The sequence below is a fragment of the Gorilla gorilla genome, chromosome 15 (assembly GCF_029281585.2).
Source record: "Gorilla gorilla gorilla isolate KB3781 chromosome 15, NHGRI_mGorGor1-v2.1_pri, whole genome shotgun sequence".
In the NCBI taxonomy this organism is placed as follows: Eukaryota; Metazoa; Chordata; class Mammalia; order Primates; family Hominidae; genus Gorilla; species Gorilla gorilla.
In genome coordinates this window covers 18883023-18906797 of record NC_073239.2, presented here as the reverse complement: position 1 = coordinate 18906797, position 23775 = coordinate 18883023, and the positions used below count along the sequence as shown (strand labels likewise).

Below are 23775 nucleotides of genomic sequence, written 5' to 3'. Positions count from 1 at the left end.
CTTAAAGTACATAACTGGCTTGTATGAAATTATTATGTTTGAAATTTGGGCCAAAATTGACTATAAAGAACTACATCTATATAACAAATTATTTATTAGCAAATGAAATGCATTTAACTTATTGACGATGGCTCAATAGGCAGGAAATGCTATATCAAAGGATTTAAAGTAATTTATCTTGTATAAGTAATGAGTATTAGAGTTTCAAGTATTAATGCATAATTATTAAAATTATATAATTATTAATGTTATGATAAATAATAGTATTATTAAAAATTAAGCTGATTCTCTAATGATTAGATAAAATAAATACTGTAATAGGTTGGGATTCTGTTACTTCCTATTATAAATATTGAATTGAAAGTTATTATGGAGAATATTTGAATGGTATTGTGTAGAAATTCAGTGTTGTTAAAGCGCTTTTGAAAGAAAACCCAAATTGATTTTTATGGAATAAGGCATTTTAACAGCTTTTGCCCCTTCTACCAGTTTTTTTGCATTAAATATAAAAGTACAGCATATAATTTATTTGGATATATAGAGAGCATTCTCTTTCAATTAAAATATAGAAAATCATAATACATATCTAATTTATAGTGCTGTTTACATATATCTAATGAAATGTCATATGACCAACCAAATTACTGTACTTTGCTTGAACTAACCCACTATTAACTTTATCAGCTGACTTTTGAATAATTTTAAGAATACTGATTTTTAAACTTTTAAATTAAGTGACCAAACCACATTAATAGTAATTGTAACAGAATTAATTAATTTTGAATGCATAGCAACTAAATTGATTTTACGTTTTTTCTACCTGTTTGCTTGCTTACTAAGCGAGTAAAATCTTCTGTAGACTTGAGGAAGGAGAAGATCATAGCTCCTTTGGAAATGAAGAATGATATGCAAAGCAGTATAAAAGAGGTTATGTTTCAGAAAGCGAAGGAATTGAAACATCAGCTCCAGCTCACTAAGCAAAATAAAACTGAGGAGCCCAACTATGTGAAAGAAAATAGGGATGACATCTTTGATAACATGTGCGAAAAACACAGTTTGAGAAATCTCTCTTTGACTCTCATTGAAGCGTCTAAAAAAGCTGGCATTAGTTACATTGTTTATCCCAAGAAAAAGAAGATGAGATGGAAGAAAAGATTGAAACAACAAAAACTTATATTCGTGTATGAAGAGTTATCCAAGCCTCCAAAATCTCTTGAAAGGTCTTGTTTAAGTGATTTTCTTATAGTTTAAGAAATATATTGTGGTTTTGACCTTAATTTTATAATCTCACCCCATGAAGTTATTATTTTATTCTGCACTGAATATATGAACCTTTTACTTTTTGAAAGACGAACCTCTGGCTGGGCGCCGTGGCTCATGCCTGTAATCCCAGCACTTTGGGAGGCAGAGGCGGGCGGATCACCTGAAGTCAGGAGTTCAAGACCAGCCTGGCCAACATGGTGAAACCCCTCTCTACCAAAAATACAAAAATTAGCTGGGCATGGTGGTGTGTGCCTGTAGTCCCAGGTACTCAGGAGGCTGAGAAGAGGTTGAACCTGGGAGGTGGAGGTTGCAGTGAGCCGAGATCAGGCCACTGCACTCCAGCATGGATGACAGAGTGAAACTCCGTCTTAAAAAAAAAAAAAAAAAAAAAAGACAAACCCTCATTTAAAAATATATGGATATCTCTTAGTATAAGTATGTGAATGATTCAAATGATAATCTAAATAGGGGACTGATTTAAGGACATGAGGTAAGACTAAATCAATTTGATGGCTAACTGAAATCTCCCAGAAAGTAAAAAACCCAAACAAGTTATTTGAAGTGATTTAGTAACAAAAAACAACTCCCGCTCCACACAAATTCTACTCATTCAAAATAGATATTTAAGTATTTTTAAATTTTAAATTATTGAATTGAGTTATAAATCTAGATAATTTTCGGCCCGGTGCAGTGACTCACCCTTGTAATCCCAGCACTTTGTGACGCTGAGGCGGACAGATCACGAGGTCAGGAGATCAAGACTATCCTGGCTAACACGGTGAAACCCTGTCTCTACTAAAAATACAAAAAATTAGCTGGGCGTGGTGGTGCGCCTGTAGTCCCAGCTACTTAGGATGCTCAGGCAGGAGAATTGCTTGAACCTGGGAGGCAAAGGTTGCAGTGAGCTGAGATCATACCACTGCACTCCAGCATGGGTGACAGAGTGACACTCCATCTCTTAAAAAAAAAAAAAAAAAAAAAATGGCCGGACGCGGTGGCTCACACCTGCAATCCCAGCACTTTGGGAGGCCGAGGCAGGCAGATCACGAGGTCAGGAGATCGAGACCATCGTGGCTAACGCAGTGAAACCCCGTCTCTACTAAAAATACAAAAAAATTACCCAGGCGTGATGGCGGGCGCCTGTAGTCCCAGCTATTCGGGAGGCTGAGGCAGGAGAATGGCGTGAACCCAGGAGGCGGAGCTTGCAGTGAGCCGAGATGTGCCACTGCACTCCAGCCTGGGCGACAGAGCGAGACTCCGTCTCAAAAAAAAAAAAAAAAAAAAAAAAAGTAAATAATTTTTTTAATATTGTAAGCTCTTATTTAGGAATCAACACAGAAATAGTTTTTTCCTTACTTGAAAGTAATAGTAGCCAGTATATTTAAAATTATGTAGGGACCTGAAATAATAACCACTGAAATTCCAAATGTGTTCATTATTAAGTATTCGGGACATAACTTTCTTATAACAAAAGTATTGTGCAAAATAGTTTCCAAAAAGATCTGAGGTTTCTTTTTAGATATCCCCAGACATCACAGAATTTATTAAACTTGTGTCGTTTTGAAAAGTAAAGACTTTCCTGATGGTAAGAGAATAAAAAAAAATTGTTCACTTTATAGTTATAAAGACTTGCTGTCTGTAAAAGAGTTAATTATTTCTTGAAATGGTGACTTATTGTCCTTGAGAAGACTGGGGCATAGTACTTCATAAGTGTGAGTGACAGAGTGGAACAGAGGCCAACCATAGCGGAGAATGCCATTCAAGTCTCATGTTCTCTGTATACTACATATGCTTAAGTTTCGTCTGCAACAAATATAGTATCTGGAAATTTTTTTGTTAGTTCATTTGTAGGAGACTGCAAGTAGGTTTTCTAAGTTGATAAATGTTTTAGATCAGAACCAGAAGTTTGCTTATACATTTTAAATACATTTACTGATTTTAAAGTATTATGAATCTTCACCATCCTGGAAAGGGTAATGCACACAGCACCATTTTGGCCACAACCTAAATGACTTCTATCTAAAAAAAGGATATAAACTGATCAAATGCTGTTTCTGTGGGGTGTGGTCTTCTTACTGACCTTTTATCATTCTGAATATTATAAAGTTTTGCCATTTAAAAAGATTTCTTTGCCTTCTAATAACTGACTCTGAAATTTGTATGTGCTGCCAATGGGTGTAACAGGAACCATAGGATGAACCTTTTGGTGGAGGCAGTAAAACAAACTGTGGGAGTATTGTTAGTACAGCTTTCCTACCTTTTTAAAAAAATCTTAATTCAAACTAATTTACTACATAAGAATGTAGATATGAATTGTTCAAAACTAACAACTATGGAGCAACTTGAAAAATAATTTTGTTCCTATACTTTGAGACTTTTTTCCCACTATTTTTTTTTTTTTTTTTTTTTTTGGAGACAGAGTCTCGCTGTTGCCCAGGCTGGAGTGCAGTAGCACCTCGGCTTACTGCAACCTCTGCCTCCCAGATTCAAGTGATTCCCATGCCTTAGCCTCCCAAGTAGCTGGGAGTACAGGCGTGTGCCACCACACCTGGCTAATTTTTCGTATTTTTAGTAGAGACAGGGTTTTGTCATGTTGGCCAGGCTGGTCTCGAACTCCTGACTTCAGGTGATCCACCTGCCTCAGCCTCCCAAAGTGCTGGGATTACAGGCATGAGGCACCGTGCCTGGCCCTTTCTCACTAATCTTAGTTTGATAATTCACAGATTTGCTTCTTACCATTTTATGTCCAACCATAAAGGTTATTTAATCACACCCATTCTTGGCTAGCCTCCCTTAATGGTGGGAAGCAGACTGCATATGTTCTTATACATCAAGTCAAATTATGGTTGTGGAAAGTCACTCCTGCAGAAAGCTACTGGAGCCATCTCACCCAGATTCATGCATTTCCTTTTATCCCCTTAGCCCTGTTGCTTCCCTCCTCAGCTAGGTCATGGCAGGTTGCCAAAGTTTGCAATAACTTTGCAGCTTCATTGTTTCTCTAGAAGTTTCCCTCTGCTTTGGTCTCTGAGCTCAGTGTTGACAGAGCAGCCTGAGGGTGTAGAGGAGACCTTCCTCAGTAGCTGGCTGACCCACAGTGAGCTCTTCCTATCGATGAATAGTGGCTGCCTTGACTCCCTTGTACCCACTGCCTTACCTCCTATGTGGGCTTTTCTGAATTGCTAGCCTCTTGATCTCTGCCAACGTTCTGTCTTCCGGGACTGAGTAACATTCTTCATCTGAGATCCAGGTTACCAGCCTGTTTGCCAATGGCATTCCTATCCCTCTGAATGCATCTTCTTGTGCCCCTTTCTAGAATAATTGTCCTTAGTCTTAACTCACTTGACCTGCTCCTGCAAGTGACCCTGTGGTCTCAGACCTGGTTTTCTTGGCCCATCTTGTGCTGCTGCATTCCTCAGAGAAGCAGAATTTATTTTCCTCCAAGCAGGAGTTGTTATGTTTTCCTTAGTTGTTTTATCCTTCCACTTTTTGTTTTTTGTTTTTTGTTTTTTTTTTTTTTTTTTGGAGACATGGTTTCATTTCCGTTGCCCAGACTGGAGTGCAATGGTGTGATCTTGGCTCACTGCAACCTCTGCCTCCCAGGCTCAAGGGATTCTCCCACTTCATCGTCTCAAGTAGCTGGGCCTACAGGTGGGTGCCACCAAGTGTGGCTAATTTTTGCATTTTTTTTTTTTTTTTGGTAGAGGCAGGGTTTCGCCATGTTGCCCAGGCTGGTCTTGAACTTCTGGTCTCAAGCAATCCACCCACCTTGGGCTCCCAAAGGGCTGAGATTATAGGCATGAACCACTGCGCCTGGCCATCAGGCCTATTTTGACTTTCATTTATCACTCTGCTTCTCTAAAAGCTGGCAGCAGTGATGTTCTAGGAGCAAGAACTCTGGATCAGGAATTTGTATACATCCATATCCCAACCTTCATTCACTAGATCCTCAGTGACTAGGCCGAGCTACTTAATTTCCTTGAATATTTGTTTCCCCATCTAGAAGATGAATAGCCTATCCACATGATTTCTGAAGTAATGTCCAGCTCAAATATCCCTTGATTTGGGTAGTAAAATCGTCCTTATTTTTATATCAACGATATATTGAGCAAAACATTTGAACTGTTCAAAATTTCTGTTTCCTTAAATTGTCTTACATCTCATCTCAGATTAACTGTATGTATACGTATTCCAACCCAAAGGCTTGACTTTCTCAGACTGGAGTGATAGCTAGCAGGTTAATTTACTCTGGTTCCTCCAAATGAAAAACCATGAACCATATTCATGGCTATGAAAACATGATTTAAACTTGCAGTACAGGAGGAAATACTTACCTTTTGGGGTAGATGTAAACAGCCAGTCCCCTCTTTTATCATGTTCCTTTTCTTTGTATTATTTACTTTCAGTGATCTGGGACTATAATTCTTCTTCATAAAAGTTCATCCACGGTCTGCATTTCCTTTCCTTTTTACATCCTTCTAGAAAGTTACACAGCAAGATCTTGTTTCCTTAAAAATATTGTACTTATTTTATTAATATTTGATAGTAAAAATAATACATGCTCATTGTAAAAACTTAGAAAATACAGCAATGCTACCATTGAGAAATAAGTCACAATTAACATATTTTTGGATGTTTATGTGGGAATATATTTTAACAAAGCTGTATGTATATGCATGTATGTGTGTATAATAGTGCTTGTATATCTATAAAGAAACCTTGAAATTATATACATCAAACTATGGCAGTGATTATTTCTGGAATAATGAGAAGGGATTTGTGGGCGGTTCAGGAGTTAGTCTGGGATATGTATAGCCTCAAACTTAGATTTAGAGGACCCCTCATTCAACTCTGTTATCTGGAATTTCCTCCTCATTCTTTTTTTTTTTTTTTTTTTTTGAGACGGAGTCTCGCTCTGTCGCCCAGGCTGGAGTGCAGTGGCGCGATCTCGGCTCACTGCAAGCTCCGCCTCCCGGGTTCACGCCATTCTCCTGCCTCAGCCTCCCGAGTAGCTGGGACTACAGGCGCCCGCCACCACGCCCGGCTATTTTTTAGTATTTTTAGTAGAGACGGGGTTTCGCCGTGTTAGCCAGGATGGTCTCCATCTCCTGACCTCGTGATCCGCCCGCCTCGGCCTCCCAAAGTGCTGGGATTACAGGCGTGAGCCACCGCGCCCGGCCCCTCCTCATTCCTGCCTCTGTAGTATCCTTTCTGCAGTTTCTCTGCCTAGTAATATTTCAGAGTACTGATCACAACTTTAGATGATACAGAAAAGTCAGGATATTGAAAGAGTGAAGCCTCTGAGTAGGCAAATGTGGATGGGACATAGAACACAAGTGATACAACTGAACTCCCAGGGAAGAGGTGTTGTGCATTATATGAAGAAAGCATCTTCCTTCCCTGGGAATGTATATTTTGTTTAAGAAAATGAGGTAAGTTTTCAAGTCAGATAGCTCCTATATTTTCAATGAAGGCAAAGTTTATCAGCTGAAAGTGAAGAGTTGGAGGGACTATAGTTAAATGTGATTTCTCTTATTAAATCATGGCACATAGTAGGAATTCAGCAACAATTTGATGAATGAATGAGTTCAGCCATTCATTTCTGCAACATACATTTATTGAGCACTACTCAGCAGTACTGCATTAGACAAGGAGCACAGGGCAAGGAACAAAATTGGCAAACTCCCTGTCCTCATAGAGCTTACATTGTAGTGGGAGAGAGTGGAGAGGTAAACAAATAACATTAGGAAGTGACAAATGTAATGAAGAAAATAAAGCAGTGCAACAAAGGTTACTATTTTAGACAGAGTGGTCAGAAACCTCTATAAGGTAGTGATATTTGAGTGTAGAACTGAATGGAATGAGGGAGTGAGGTGTTTGAATATCTGAAGTGGTCATAACAAGTGCAAAGGCCTTGAGTTGGAGACATGCTTTTTGCTTTTGAGGGACAGCATAGAAGTCAGTGTGGCTGGAACAGAGTGAGTGCAGGGTGGAAAGAAGCGAGGTTGAGGAAGTGGTCAGAGATAATACCACGTGGTGCCTTGTAGGCCAGAGTAAATTTGAAATTATTCTTAAGAGTGCCAAGAAATCATTGTGGACTTGAGAATGGGGTAGTGATGTTTATAGGTTATGGTAAAGACTTTGGATTCTTAATAGAAAAGGAAACACTGGGAGTTGGGAGCAGTAAGTTGATATGATCTAGTTTATGTTCCAGAAGGTTCACTCTGGTTACTTGTGGAAAACAGATTGTAGTGGAGCAGGGTGACCAGTTAGAAAGCTGTTGAAATAATCTAGGTGAGAAATAGTTTCTTGGTTTGGGGTGATAGCAACCAAAGTAGTGGAAAGTGGTTAGATTCTAGATAGATTTTAGAAATAGGGACAACAGGATTTGCTTATGGGTTGGATATGGGATACACACACACACACACACACACACATATACACACATATACACACATATATATACACGTACACATATATATGTACGTACGTATACATATGTGTGTGTGTGTATATATATGGAGAGAGTTGTCCCTGCCATATAAATGTAAACTTCATCAGATTCTCCTAAACTAGGGAAATGGAAAAGAAAGCATGTCAGGTCAACAGCTGCAAACCAGGTGCCAGGAGGTGTGTTCATTGCTTCAGTAAATATACCACATCTGGAACTAAAGCTGTAATTGTTATCACCACCTGATTAAATTTGTGATAATTTATAGTCACTTTCTACAAGCTATCTTGGTTTTACACTGGTGAAACAGGAAAGTAAAATGGAGATATGGTGGGAATTGCCACCTATATCCTTCAAGTCTCTGATGGTGCCACTAATGTGTAATTTCCCTGGAATCTGGTATTGCTTTTTGTTTGCTATCTTGGTGGGTAGTGATGTGAGATGCGATGAGGACAGTTTCCGAGATTTCCACTTGGCCCTTACTACCATTATCTTCCTCAGTCTACAGTTTATTCCGTTATTACATGTATTTACTGCCACTATACATTCTGGGACTAGGGAAATTATCAAAAAATGGGTGCATGTCTTACTAGGTCCACTGTTAAATGGTCTCAGGCCAAGATTCACTTGACTTTCGTAATTCTTTAATTTGATTGATAAACGTCAGTGGGATTTGTAGTGGGTATCTGTGGATTAGCATAAGGTCAGAGCCAGTATGTAATTACCCCTGGAAGGTTTGAGTATTCCCCTTTCTCATACCTTTAGAAGATTTCAGGGAAAATTCACTGTGTATACCTAAGCCACATTGCAGGATTCTTCCGCAGTGGGACTTTGCCCAACCTTCCTGTTAAGAGAGGTTTTGGACTATGAACTGGCTGGGGTCTGAGAGCTGGGTAAAAGATTGTGAACCTCCACTATAGCTGGTTAGGTTTGTACCAGAAGACCTGTAAGTTTTCCCATATGTAAGCCAAAGAACACCCAAGCAAGCTGCCCAGTTATCTCATCTCTAAGCACCTTTAGGCATTTAGTTACTGCCAGGAATCCTTGAGAGTTAAAATCCTGTTACTACTATTCTGTCTCTATTGCTTATTGTGGTCATTGTATCTACCATATCTGTAGCGGTAAACGGGATTTTACCACTCCAGGGTTCTATTATTCCCATTGGAATCAGTGAAACAAATTTCTTTGCTCGCGTTCCCCCACCGTCATTCTTTTCCAGCTCTGAGGTCAGCACCCACAAGGCTTTTCAAGGGTATTGTGCCCCCTCACTTATGCATTCTCTGGTCTCTCCAAGGGTTGGGACTTGACTAATCACATTCCCTATTGCAGACAAATTCCTATTTCCTGAACCTTAGAACTCATTCCTCTACAGCAATGGCTCTTATAGTGTAATCCATGCATGAGTGTTACCTGGGAACTTGTGAGAGGTGCAAGTTCTAGAACTCCACCCTAGGTCTACCGAATAAGAGACCCTGAGGGTTGAGCCTCAAAATCTGTATTTTTAACAAGCCTTTGGGTAATTCTGATGCATGCTGAAGTTTGAGAACCCTTCACTTAGAGTATTCCTGGGTGTTCTAGCTAAGGCTGTGTGTGGTGAGGCCAGCAGCCAGCAACCCAAGGTCACCTCCATGGAGGAGGTATGTGGAGGCTGAGGGACTGTAATGGCTGTGGCTCCATGAGAGGGTTTGGGAGTCACAGCTGAGTGATTTCAGGGCATGCTTGAGGTAGGTGCATTACAGCATATGAGGCAATGTCACAGTATAGTCATTGAAAGAAACTTATGCAGGAGAGGCCTGAGAGTCTCAGTTGGGGGATCTGACAATTCCTCAGCCAGTCTCCTCAGTAAAGGGAAGATAAGTGGAATTTGAAGATTTAAAATTCTCACTCTCATTCATACCTCCTTGCATGTTAACATCCCATATTTCAGTTTTCTACTTCTTGCCTACTAGCTTTATTACCTTGGTGCACAAAGTTTAGAGGTACTTAATAGGTACTGCAACTACTCTCTGGTCTGAAAGAAGTAGTCAACTGAACACACAATTTTTATAATAATTATTGTTGTCCTAATGACTTAAAGCTCCTTGATCTCCCAATGCCTTGTCTTCCACCTGAACATCATTCCCTGCTAACACTGGTGATATTTGACAAATTTTTATACCACCACATGCCATGGATTACCCATGTCCTATTTCAACCTGGCAAGGAAGTTTTCCTAGAATCCTTTGTGTGTGTGTGTGTTTCCTGAGTCCATCTCTGGTACTAATTACTTTGTCAGTGAACATCCCAATGACAAACACCACTCAGCTTAGGATAATATTTGGAGGTTATGATAAAGGAGAAATTTACAAAAATGTCAAAGTACAAGGAAACCAGAAATGATAATGCAGTATCCTGGGATTAAAAATGTGAAGCCATTTTCTACTCCTAAGTTTGAGAGAACAAAAAGAGGGAGTGATGACTAGAAGCTGAAAGAAAAGAGTTGTATAGAAGTGGTTTTCTTGAAAGCAGTAGTGATCTTTTTTCAAGGATCCTAGGTAGTTTGAGGAGACCCTTCATGAGGAAGCCAGAGGAATAAACACTTTGACTTCACTCTCCTCCTTCCCTCTGTTGGAGTTCCTAATTGGATAAACTTTATGAGAAGACAGAGACCAAGGGATCCTAAGGCTATAGTCTTTGCAGATCAGTTTCCCGAGACAGGGAGCAAGATGGAGAAGGGTAGAGATGAATATGGAGGTGGAAACAAAACATATCTGGCACAGAAGACCTTTCTAAAGTGACATTTGGTCAGAAATATGAATTGAGAAGGAGCCAGCCAGTCAGAAGGGCTGAAAAGGGCAATGGCCTTCAGGCTTGCTCAAGGATTATATGGCTGGAAAATAGGGAATGAGGGAGAGAGTAGTGGTGTCGAATATTTATGCTGGCACTTGATCATGTGGGGTCTTATGGACCATGGTGAAGGGCTTGATTTGCATACTAGGGGAAGCTCCTGGAGGAGTGATGTGATCTTATTTACATTTGTAAAACAAAAAACAAGAACTATGCCTGGCTGCCATGCAGAGAATGAATTAGACAAAGGGCAAAAGTAGAAGCAGGGAATTAAGAAATTATTCTGCTCTAAGAAGAATAGATGATGGTGGCTTGCACTAGAATGTGGAAAGGAATAGATAACTTATGAAAGTAAGGAAAGGGAAGGAAACTAACTTTTCTTACTTTTGTTCTGCTAGTGTTCAGCACTAGGTATTTCTCATAGTACATATTCAGTAAATACGAAGTGATAGGGTAACTTTTTTTTATTCCAACAGACTGAGTTTATTCGTATTTCCTATGGCTAGTACAGTAGCAGCCCTATGGCACATGCTACTCAATGAAGACTATATTGCAAAGGAAGAATTTGAGAAGGCTAATCCTAGACTTGTCGCATTTGAAAGCATATTAGGTATTATTTAATTTGATAGCCTACTAGGAGGAGGGTAAAACTGGGATGTTCAGTTGATAGTCTGGGGTGTAGTCAACTCCTGCCTTCTTCCCGCTGCCTCAAGTTCATGTCCTCTTTAACCTCTTGCATGGCATTTTTTTTCTCACGTTATGTTTACTTCCTTAATTCTCCATTGTAATTCCTCTGGTGGCTGGTATTGTAGAGGGTGTAAATTAAACTCAAAAGGCATATTGACCTCATTTTTTTAGTACTGTAAGGAGGCTACATCTTTAAAAACAGTCTTTTGCTTTCATAAACTTGAGGGAGATTCTTCATACAGTGTTACCATTTTATTAAATGAAAAGGAGAACTTGTGCATAAAATTAGCATGTAATTTTGTTTTGATAACAAATAGTAGTTTTGTGTGTGGCTGAGTTGATTTACTGATTAGAAAGATGATTGTATTTCTGTAATTAAAAAAAATCACTCTTTTAAAAACTAGATCAGCATCTCATGGAATACTTCCGGGACAGAAGAAATATTTGTTCAAAGTTCCATTATATGAACGTCAAATACGGTGTCCCAGTTTACCTTTGTATTTAAATTTTGAAAAATTCGTCCAAGCTAAGGGAGGAATTCCAGAAAATATTGATCCTCGGACATGGGCTCTTGATAGGCTCATTGAGTACAAAGATGCGAGCATACCTGTAAAAGAGAAAGATGATAAAATATCAGTTCCTAAAGACCTACCTGAAAGAGTGAAAGAACCACCAAAACTAAAATTAAATGATTATGTGGAGTCTGATCTTCCACAAGAGGTCATTAAATATTATGAATCTGAAGTGAAGATTTTGACTGAAGAAATAAATGATAAGACAAAATATCCTGCATTTGCATATTGTAGGCGTGGAGCTATTTATAGGAAACTGGGAAAGTTGCAGAGTGCCATGAATGATCTGCAGAGAGTAAGTTTTATTTAACCAAAATAGTAATATTCACCATTTACACTTGCTTCTAATTGTATAGTAATTTTTGCTGAAATTTTGAACAATGAATGTTTATAGTATAGCATGTGGAATTATTGTAACAGTATAATTCTTTGCATTTTCAAATAATTAATATTAAAAACATGATTTTTGTGTGTCAGATTGGGAGGTTTTATTTTATGTTACGTGCATACAAAGCCACTGGGGTGAACCGTGTTTTAAAAATTTATTTGATAGGATATCCTCCTTTAACAAATCAACTTTAACTGAATTTTTACATATATTTTCTAGGTAATGCTCTTGGAACCATTGTTTCTCAATGCCTATTGGCACCGACATTTAATTTATCTTTTCCAAGACAAAACTAATGAAGCTTTGGATGACTTGAATTATATACATAAATATAATAAAAATAATACAGGTGGGTTGTCTGTAGAGACAGTTATATTACCTACATTTTGACCTCAGCCTTTGTCATTTATTGGTACTATAAGGATACATAAATCAGTAGATATATGTCCCGAAAATGGCTTTCCTCAATTAAATTTTTTTACTTTTGTTATTGTAAATCCGGGGCTCATACAATCCTATAGTGTTTTTAAAATACTTACCATGGTTTGAAAGGTTATTGTCCTTGATATATATTGCAGTAAGTTGGTTCCTTACTGCTCATCTCACAACGAAAGAATATGAATTTAAAATAGTTAGTTATAGAAGTAATTTACAAATCACTCTTTGATTTGTGTGATTTGATCACATCTCTCTGAGTTAGAGTTACTGGGCGCCTAGGATTACTTGGTTGTATGAAATCTATATCTTTGCTCTTATGTACTATCCTCCAACCAACTTGAAGCACTAGACATGGAACTTTCTAGGAATGTGAAAATGTGATATTCACCTTTGTATCCCCAGCACCTACAACATACCCATAAAATAAAACATGAGCTTAAAAAATGATTTTTGACCTGTGTTGATCTCTGCTAAAAGTCCATTAAATTTTGTGTCATCACAACCTAACTTTTTACTATGATGATTAAAGGATTATGAAAAAACATTTTAGACATATGGAAAGGTAAAAGGTAATTTTTGTTATTTCAAATTGAAAGTACCTTTAACCATAAATGAGCATTTATCCAGCCTTTGAGAACAAATTTGGCATTGTCGAAATCAAAATTAAATGAAATGGGCCCAGGCACAGTGGCTTACGCCTGTAATCCCAGCACTTTGGGAGGCTGAGGTGGGCGGATGACATGAGCCCAGGAGTTTGAGACCAGCCTGGGCAACATGGTGAACCCCTGTGTCTATAAAAAAAAATACAAAAATTAGCTGGGTGTGGTGGCATGCATCTGTAGTCCCAGCTATTTAGGAGGCTGATGTGGGAGGATTGCTTGAGCCCTGGAGGTCGAGGCTGCAGTGAGCCATGATTGTGCCACTGCACTCCAGCCTTGGTGACAGAAGGAGATCCTGCCTAAAAAAATAAAATAAAATAGAATAAAATAAGATAAACTAATAAGAAAGTGTAATAGAGAAAAATTATTTTGACTACATTTGTGGAGGGAGAGGGATTACTCTTAAAATTTTCATAGGAATGAAAGGATTATAACTCCAAATTTTATCTTTTTAATTTTCTTTAGAGGCATATTTGTCAAAGGCAGAAATTTACAGGGGAAAAAAAGACATAACTTTGGCAATTCTAAACTATACCCAGGCAATTAAATGCAGGCCCACAGATGCTGATATCTATTTCAGGAGGGGTGAGATGTATGAAATAACAAACAAAGTACTGGCCATTGATGACTTTTCGAAAGTAAGCTTTATCACATATAATTCTACCATTTATATAGTTTAGATTGCGATATCCTCATGCAAATAGTACAGCAAGTTTTTGAAGGTCTTTTTGTATATATTATATAATCAAAATTGATTTATTACAGGTTGGGAGCTAGAGTTTTCATTACTGGAATTAATATTAACACTATGTTAATTATTATTTCTTAAATGGTGAATGAATGAATTTACATCAGAATTGAGTGTGGAGGCATTGAGATAACGTGTAGGGGGCCCAGCTTTTCCAGCTGCCTCCTCTGGAGCCATGCTACAGTGGTTAAAGAAGCCTTTGAAAATTGCTTCTTACCTTTAAACATTAAAGAAAAATATTTTCTACTTTTTAACTCTTGAATAGCTGATTCTTTTCTGCAGGGAACCTATCTGCTCTCAAAGAAGCTGTGCTTACTGGTTCGTTCATACGTTCATTCATTCATTCGCTTGCTTGAAACTATTTATTTACTATTATAAATTATGATATTAAGGCATTGTTACAAATTATGGTAAGTACTATGAAGGAAATAAGGATGGTGGGAGAGTAACTTATGTTTAGGAGATACCAGAGAATTGAGGAAATGAACTTTTTTTTTTTTTTTTTTTGAGGCAGATTCTTGCTCTGTTGCCCAGGCTGAAGTGCAGTGGTGCGATCTCGGCTTACTGCAAGCTCAGCCTCCGGGGTTCACGCCATTCTCCTGCCTCAGCCTCCCAAGCAGTTGGGGCTACAGGCGCCCGCCACTACGCCCGGTTAATTTTTTTTGTATTTTTAGTAGAGATGGGGTTTCACTGTGTTAGCCAGTATGGTCTCGATCTCCTGACCTAGTGATCCGCCCACCTTGGCCTCCCAAAGTGGTGGGGTGACAGGCGTGAGCCACCGCGCCTGGCCAGGAAATGAAGTTTTAACTGAACCGTAGTCAAGGCAAAATATTCCCCTGATTGCAGTACAATTCTAACTCTAATCTCCTGACTTTAAACTCCAAATTGTTATTCCTTACTGCAATTAAGAATTTAGAAGCAATTATATAAATTATTTAAATAATTTAAGTTTCCGTTTTCCCAAATGCCCTATTTATGAATCCATGACATCCACTTGACATTTTTCTGCTTGAGGAGAATATTATATATTTTGTTAACTTCTGGTCTAGAAATGACCAAAAAGCTCTTTTGAAGATGCTGAAATTGTTAGATTATCTATTCTCTTCGTTTCCCCTATCCTGCACCAATAGTTTAGAAATAGAGTAATGCAGTACATTGAGGTCAAATTTTGAAATCTTTAGGATTTTTTTTTTATTTTAAAAATATTCGGTCACCTCCTTTGTGTTTCAGTTCTTTTCTACTAACAATAGGTGAAGAGCTTTATAATTGATATATGATTTAGTCTGTTTCCTCTATTACTTTGTATGTCAATGTAAAATGAATGAGCCATGCCAATAATAATTCGATTGTCTTCCCCATTTTAATGGCTAGATTAATATATATTTTATGTGATTGAATCAGCCTTGATGTAGTCTCATATGTTACATCTTTAGGATAAAATGCTGAGATAGATCCAATGAACTCCACTCTAGTTGAACAATTCACTTATGAATTTTTATCAGCAAATTTTCAGTGGGCAGAAGCCTGGGCTTCCTGTATATGCCGGTTTTTTTTCTCTTAAAAAATACTCCCTCTCTAGAATTTGATGATGGAAAAAATCTCCTAAACATATATTCTTTAGCTACAACTCTGAAAATTTTGACATCTTCAGATGGTTTGCTTTTATTAACCCGAAGTTAAAAACATAGTTTTAGATCACTTATGTGATTATATACTTCATTTTTTTCATTTTGTGATGTTTATGTACCTCCTCCTGTCCCTATAGTGTATTTTTTATGATCCCAAAAGAACAGATGCATTATTGAAATGTGGGCTGTTTTATTATGAAAATGAAAACTGGTTTGCAGCCATAGAGGATTTTACAGCCTTGTTAAATATAGATCACCAAAATTCTCAAGCAAGGTAAGAATGATTTTAGATGTCGTTTTAAAATTATTACTATTATTTGAAATACATTTTCAGAACAGAAAATTGCTTGAAATACATCAGACAGCTCTTTAAAAACAATGAGTCAATTTTCAGTGCCACCAGTAAATGAAAAATCCTTGCCTACACCCTAATGGTGTGGGTAATTTAACGGGCGTAAATGACAATTTAAAATTGTTTCATTTGCATTTCCTAAATACTAGTTACATTATCAATTTCTAAAGCATTGCCTACCACCTTGCATCTCTTCTTCATATCCTTTGTACTTTGAGCACAGAAAACTATTCATACAGTTTCTTGCAGTTATCTTTTGTTTACTTATTTATAGAGACGGAGTCTCACACTATCACCCTGTCTACGGTGCAGTGACGCAGTCATGGCTCACTGCAGCCTCAACCTCCTGGGCTCATGCGATCCTCCCACCTCCTCCTCACAAGTAGCTAAGACTACAAGGCTGTGCTTCCACAGCCAGTTAATTTTTCAATTTTTTTTTTTTTTTGTGGAAATGGGATCTCGCTTTGTTGCCTAGGTTGTTTTTGAACTCCTGGCTTCAAGGGATGTACTATCTTATTGTATTGTATATTAAACTTCGTGCATTGTACAGTTTTCATTTGTACATAGCATAGTTTTCATTTTGTTGCTTTTCTTTTAATCTAAATTTTGTTTTGAAGTGGTTTAAAATATGTATATAATCATGTCTACTGATCTTTTCACTTGCAGTTTTTAATTTTAAATCATTTTTTAAAATATTATTTTATTTTAGTTTAAGTTCTGGGATACATGTGCAGAACGTGCAGGTTTGTTAGATACACATGTGCCATGGTGGTTTGCTGTACCCATCAACCTGTCATCTAGGTTTTAAGGCCTGCATGCATTAGGAATTTGTCCTGATGCTCTCCCTCCCCTTGCCCCTGACCCCCGACAGGCCCTGGTGTATGATATTCCCCTCCCTGTGTCCATGTGTTCTCATAGTTCAATTCCCACTTATAAGTGAGAACATCCGGTGTTTGGTTTTCTGTTCCTGTATTAATTTGCTGAGAATGATGGTTTCCAGCTTCATCTATGTGCAAAGGACATGAACTCATTCTTATCTTTTTCTTTCTTTCTTTTTTTTTTTTTGAGACAGAATTTCGCTCTTGTCACCCAGACTGGAGTGTGATGACACAGTCTCGGCTCACTGCAACCTCTGCCTGCTGGGTTCAAGTGATTTTCCTGCCTCAGCCTCCCGAGTAGTTGGGATTACAGGCATCTGCCACCACACCTGGCTAATTGTTGTATTTTTAGTAGAGACAGGGTTTTACCATGTTGGCCAGGCTGGTCTCGAACTTCTGACCTTAGGTGATCCACCCACCTTGGTCTCTCAAAGTGCTGGGATTACAGGCATGAGCCACCATGCCCGGCCTGGACTCCTTCTTTTTTATGGCTGCATAGTATTCCATGGTGTATATGTGCCACATTTTCTTTGTAAGTCTATAATTGATGGGCATTTGGGTTGGTTCCAAGTCTTTGCTATTGTAAATATTGCTGCAGTAAACATATGTGTGCGTGTGTCATTATAGTAGAATGATTTATAATCCTTTGGGTATATACCCTGTAATGGGATTGCTGTATCAAATTGTATTTCTGGTTCTAGATCCTTGAGGAATTGCCACACTATCTTCCACAATGGTTGAACTAATTTACACTCCCACCAATGGTGTAAAAGCGTTCCTACTTCTCCATACCCTCTCCAGCATCTGTTGTTACCTGACTTTTTATCAGCATTCTAACTGGCATGAGATGATATTTCATTGTGGTTTTGATTTGCATTGATGATCTTTTTTTCATATGTTTGTTGGCTTCATAAATGTCTTCTTTTGAGAAGTGTATGTTCACATTCTTTGCCCACTTTTTGATGTTTTTTTTTCTTGTAAATTGGTTTAAGTTCCTTGTAGATTCTGGATATTAGACCTTTGTCAGATGAATAGATTGCAAAAATTTTCTTCCATTCTGCAGGTTGCCTGTTCATTCTGATGATAGTTTCATTTGCTGCACAGAAGCTCTTCAGTTTAATTAGATCCCATTTATCTATTTTGGCTTTTGTTGCCATTGCTTTTGGTGTTTTAGACATGAAGTCTTTGCCCATGCCTATGTGCTGAATGGCATTGCCTAAGTTTTCTTCTAGGGTTTTTATGGTTTTAGGTTTTATGTTTAAATATTTATTCCATCTTGAGTTAATTTTTGTATAAGGTGTAAGGAAGGGGTCCAGTTTCTGTTTTCTGCATATGGCTAGCCAGTTTCCCCAGCACCATTTATTAAATAGGGAATCCTTTCCCTGTTGCTTTTTATGTATATATGTGTGGTGTTATTTCTGAGGCCTCTGTTCTGTTCCATTGGTCTGTATATCTGTTTTGATACCAGAACCATGCTGTTTTGGTTACTGTAGCCTTGTAGTATAGTTTGAAGTCAGGTAGTGTGATGCTTCCAGCTTTGTTCTTTTTGCTTAGGATTGTCTTGGCTATATGGGCTCTTTTGTGGTTCCATATGAACTTTAAAATAGTTGTTTCTAATTCTGTGAAGAAAGTCAGTGGTAGCTTGATGGGAATAACATTGAATCTACAAATTACTTTGGGCAGTATGGCCATTTTCACGATAATGATTCTTCCTATCCGTGAGCATGGAATGTTTTGCCATTTGTTTGTCTCCTCTCTTATTTCCTTGAGCAGTGGTTTGTACTCCTTGAAGAGGTCCTTCATGTCCCTTGTAAGTTGTATTCTTAGATATTTTATTCTCTTTGTAGCAATTGTGAATGGGAGTTCACTCATGATTTGGCTCTCTGTTCGTCTATTATTGGTGTATAGGAATGCTTGTGATTTTTGCACATTGATTTTGTATCCTAAGACTGCTGAAGTTGCTTATCAGCTTAAGGAGATTTGGGGCTGAGATGATGGGGTTTTCTAAATATACAATCATGTCATCTGCAAACAGAGATAATTTGACTTCTTCTCTTCCTATTTGAATATGCTTTATTTCTTTCTCTTGCCTGATTTCACTGGCCAGAACTTCCAATACTATGTTGAATAGGAGTGGTGAGAGAGGCATCCTTGTCTTGTGCCAGTTTTCAAAGGGAATGCTTTCAGCATTTGGCCATTCTGTGTGATATATATTATGGGTTTGTCATAAATAGCTCTTATTATTTTGAGATACATTCCATCAATACCTAGTTTATTGAGAGTTTCTAGCATGAAAGGGTGTTGAATTTTATTGAAGGCTTTTTCTGCATCTATTGAGATAATCATGTGATTTTTGTTATTGGTTCTATTGATGTGATGGATTACATTTATTTGTTTGTGTGTGTTGAACCAGCCTTGCATCCCAGGGATAAAGCCGACTCAGTCATGGTGGATAAACTTTCTGATGTGCTGTTGGATTTGGTTTGCCAGTATTTTATTGAGGATTTTCACGTCGATGTTCATCAGCAATATTGGCCTGAAATTTTCTTTTTTGTTGTTGTGTCTCTACCAGGTTTTGGTATCAGCATGATACTGTCCTCATAAAATGAGTTACAGAGGTGTCCCTCTTTTTCTATTGTTTGGAACAGTTTCAGAAGGAATGGTACTAGCTTCTCTTTGTACCTCTGGTAGAATTCGTCTGTGAATCTGCCTGGTCCTTGACTTTTTTTGGTTGGCAGGCTATTAATTACTGCCTGAATTTCAGAACTTGTTATTGGTCTATTCAGGGATTCGACTTCTTCCTGGTTTAGTCTTGGGAGGGGGTATGTGTCCAGGAATTTATCCATTTCTTCTAGATTTTCTAGTTTATTTGTGTGGAGGTGTTTGTAGTGTTCTCTGATGGTAGTTTGTATTTCTGTGGGATCAGTGGTCATATCCCCTTTATCATTTTTTATTGTGCCTATTTGATTCTTCTCTCTTTTCTTCATTTTATTTAATTAATTAATTAATTAATTACTTTTTCTTGAGACGGAATCTTGCTCTGTCACCCAGGCTGGAGTGCAGTGGCTCGATCTTGGTTCACTGCAAGCTCCGCCTCCCAGGTTCATGCCATTCTCCTGCCTCAGCCTCCTGAGTAGCTGGGACTACAGGTGTCTGCCACCATGCCCGGCTAATTTTTTATTTTTATTTTTTGTATTTTTATTAGAGATGGGGTTTCACCGTGTTAGTCAGGATGATCTCGATCTCCTGACCTCGTGATCCGCCCACCTTGGCCTTCCAAAATGCTGGGATTACAGGCATGAGCCACTGCGCCTGGCCTTCTTCTTTATTAATCTAGCTAGAGATCCATCTGTTTGTTAATCTTAAAAAAAAAAAAAACCAACTCCTGGATTCATTGATTATTTGAAGGGTTTTTCATGTCTCTACCTCCTTCAGTTCTGCTCTGATCTTATTTATTTCTTGTCTTCTGCTAGCTTTTGAATTTGTTTGCTCTTGCTTCTCGAGTTCTTTTAATTGTGATATTAGGGTGTCGATTTTAGATTGTTCCTGCTTTCTCTTGTGGGCATTTAGTGCTATAAATTTCCCTCTTAACACTGCTTTAGCTGTGTCTCAGAGATTCTGGTATGTTGCGTCTTTGTTCTCATTGCTTTCAAATAACTTATTTATTTCTGTCTTAATTTCATTATTTACCCAGTAGTCATTCAGGAGCTGGTTGTTCAGTTTCCATGTAATTATGCGGTTTTAACTGAGTTTCTTAATCCTGAGTTCTAATTTGATTGCACTGTGGCCTGAGAGACTGTTTGTTGTGATTTCCATTCTTTTGCATTTGCTGAGGAGTGTTTTACTTCCAATTATGTGGTCCATTTTAGAATAAGTGCTATGTGGTGCTGAGAAGAATGTATATTCTGTTGATTTGGGATGGAGAGTTCTGTAGGTGTCTCTTAGGTCCACTTGGCCCAGAGCTGAGTTCAAGTCCTGAATATCCTTGTCAATTTTTTGTCTTGTTGATGTGTCCAATATTGACAATGGAATGATAAAGTCTCCCATTATTATTGTGTGGGAGTCTAAGTCACTTTGTAGGTCTCTAAGAACTTGCTTTATGAATCTGGGTGCTCCTGTATTGTATTGGGTGCATATATATTTAGGATAGTTAGCTCTTCTTGTTGAAGTGATCCCTTTACCATTATGTAATGGCCTTCTTTGTCTTTTCTGATCTTTGTTTATTTAAAGTCTGTTTTATTAGAGACTAAGATTGTAACCCCTGCTTTTTTTTGCTTTCCATTTGCTTGGTAGTTCTTCCTCCATCCCTTTATTTTGAGCCTATGTGTATCTTTGCAAGAGAGATGGGTCTCCTGAATGTAGCACACCGATGGGTCTTGACTCTTTATCCAATTTGCATGTCTGTATCTTTTAATTTGGGCATTTAGTCCATTTACATTTAAGGTTAATATTGTGTTGTGTGAATTTTATCCTGTCATCATGATGCTAGCTGGTTATTTTATACATTAGTTGGTGCAGCTTCTATACATTAGTTGGTGCAGCTTCTTCATAGTGTCATTGGTCTTTATATTTTGGTGTGTTTTTGCAGTGGCTGGTACCGGTTTTTCCTTTCCATGTTTAGTGCTTCCTTCAGGAGCTCTTGTAAGGCAGGCCTGGTGGTGACAAAATCCATCATCATTTGCTTGTCTGGAAAGGATTCTATTTCTCCTTCACTTATGAAGCTTAGTTTGGCTGGATATGAAATTCTGGGTTGAAAATTCTTTTCTGCTGGGTGTGGTGGCTCACGCCTGTAATCCCAGCACTTTGGGAGGCCAAGGTGGGCAGATCATGAGATCAGGAGATTGAGACCATCCTGGCTAACATGGTGAAACTCTGTCTGTACTAAAAATTAGTCAGGCGTGGTGGCATATGCCTATAGTCCCAGGTACTCAGGAGGCTGAGGCAGGAGAATCGCTTGTACCTGGGAGGCAGAGGTTGCAATGAGCTGAGATCGCACCACTGTACTACAGCCTGGGCGAAAGAGCCAGACTCCATCTCAAAAAAAAAAAAAAAAAAAAGAAAAAAAGAAAAAAAAGAAAGTTCTTTTCTTTAAGAATGTTGAATATTGCCACCCCACTCTCTTCTGGCTTGTAGGGTTTCTGCAGAGAAATCCACTGTTAGTCTGATGGGCTTCCCTTTGTGGGTAACCTGACCTTTCTCTTCAGCTGCCCTTAACATTTTTTCCTTTGTTTCAGCTTTGGAGAATTTGACGATTATGTGTCTTGGGATTGCTCTTCTCGATGAGTATCTTAGTGGTGTTCTCTGTGTTTCCCGAATTTGAATGTTGGCCTGTTTCGCTAGATTGCGGTTCTCCTGGATAACATCCTGAAGTGTGTTTTCCAACTTGGTTCCATTCTCCCTGTTACTTCCAGGTATACCAATCAATCGTAGGTTTGGTCTTTTCACATAGTCCCATATTTCTTGGAGGCTTTGTTCATTCCTTTTCATTCTTTCTTCTCTAATCTTGTCTTCACACCTTACTTCAGTAAGTTTATCTTCAATGTCTGATATCCTTTTTTCTACTTGATTGATTTGGCTATTGATACTTGTGTATGCTTCACGAAGTTCTTGTCCTGTGTTTTTCAGCTCCATCAGGTCATTTATCTTCTTCTCGAAATTGGTTATTCTAGTTAGCAGTTCCTGTTAACCTGTTATCAAGGTGTTTAGCTTCCTTGCATTGGGTTAGAATATGCTCCTTTAGCTCAGAGGAGCTTGTTATTACCCACCTTCTGAAGCCAACTTCTGTCAGTTCGTCAATCTCATTCTCTATCCAGTTTTGTGCCCCCACTGGAGAGGAGTTGCAATCATTTGGAGAAGAGGCATTCTGGTTTTTGGAATTTTTAGCTTTTTTGCACTGGTTCTTCCTCATGTTTGTGGATTTATCTATCTTTGATCTCTGAGGCTGATGACCTTTGGATGGGGTTTTTGTGTGGGTGTCCTTTTTGTTGATGTTAATGTTGTTGCTTTCTGTTTGTTAGCTTTTCTTCTAAGAGTCAGGCCCCTGTTCTGTAGGTCTGCTGCAGTTTGCTGGAGGTTCACTTCAGAACCTGTTTGCCTGGGTATCACCAGTGGAGGCTGCAGAAAAGCAAAGTTTGCTTCCTGCTCCTTCCTCAGGAAGCTTTGTCCCAGAGGGGCACTGGCCTGATTCCAGCCAGAGCTCTCCTGTATGAGGTGTCTGTCGACCCCTGTTGGGAGGTCTCTCCCAGAAAGGAGGCACAGGGGTCAGGGACCCACTTGAGGAGGCAGTCTGTCCCTTAGCAGAGCTCAAGTGCTGTGCTATTAGAATCTTCCTTGTCAGGATCAGCTGCTCTCTTCAGAGCTGGCAGGCAGGAAAGTTTAAGTCCACTGAAGCTGCACCCACAGCTGCCCCTTTCCTCAGGTGCTCTGTCCCAGGGAGATGGGAGTTTTATCTATAAGCCCCTAACTGGGACTGCTGCCTTTCTTTCAGAGATACCCTGCCCAGTGAGGAGGAATCTAGAGAGGCAGTCTGGCCACAGCCGCTTTGCCGCACTGTGGTGAATTCCCCCCAGTCCAAACCTCCCTGGCCTCCTTAGCACTATCAGGGGAAAACCACCTACTCAAGCCTCTGTAATGATGGATGCCCCTCCCCGCACCAAGTTAGATCATCCCAGGTCGACTTCAGACTGTTGCCCTGGCAGTGAGAATTTCAAGCCAGTGGTTCTTAGCTTGCTGGGCTCTGTGGGAGTGGGACCCACTGAGTGAGACCACTTGGCTCCCTGGCTTCAGCCCCCTTTCCAGGGGAGTAAATGGTTCTGTCTCACTGGAGTTCCAGGTGCCACTGGGGTATTAAAAAGAACTCCTGCAGCTAGCTCGGTGTCTGCCCAAACA

At 38.9% G+C, this 23775-nt stretch overlaps 1 protein-coding gene across 2 annotated transcripts in view; it reads left to right on the top strand.

Moving 5' to 3' along the window:
* Positions 1-23775, top strand: part of TTC6 (tetratricopeptide repeat domain 6) — a 234749-nt gene that overhangs the window by 128892 nt on the left and 82082 nt on the right. For both annotated transcript variants that reach the window (XM_055360775.2, XM_055360774.2), the window contains exons 11-15: positions 841-1220; positions 11629-12091; positions 12404-12533; positions 13747-13919; positions 15795-15931. In XM_055360775.2, coding sequence (XP_055216750.2) covers positions 841-1220; positions 11629-12091; positions 12404-12533; positions 13747-13919; positions 15795-15931 — 1283 coding nt within the window. The remainder of the gene's footprint in view (positions 1-840; positions 1221-11628; positions 12092-12403; positions 12534-13746; positions 13920-15794; positions 15932-23775) is intronic.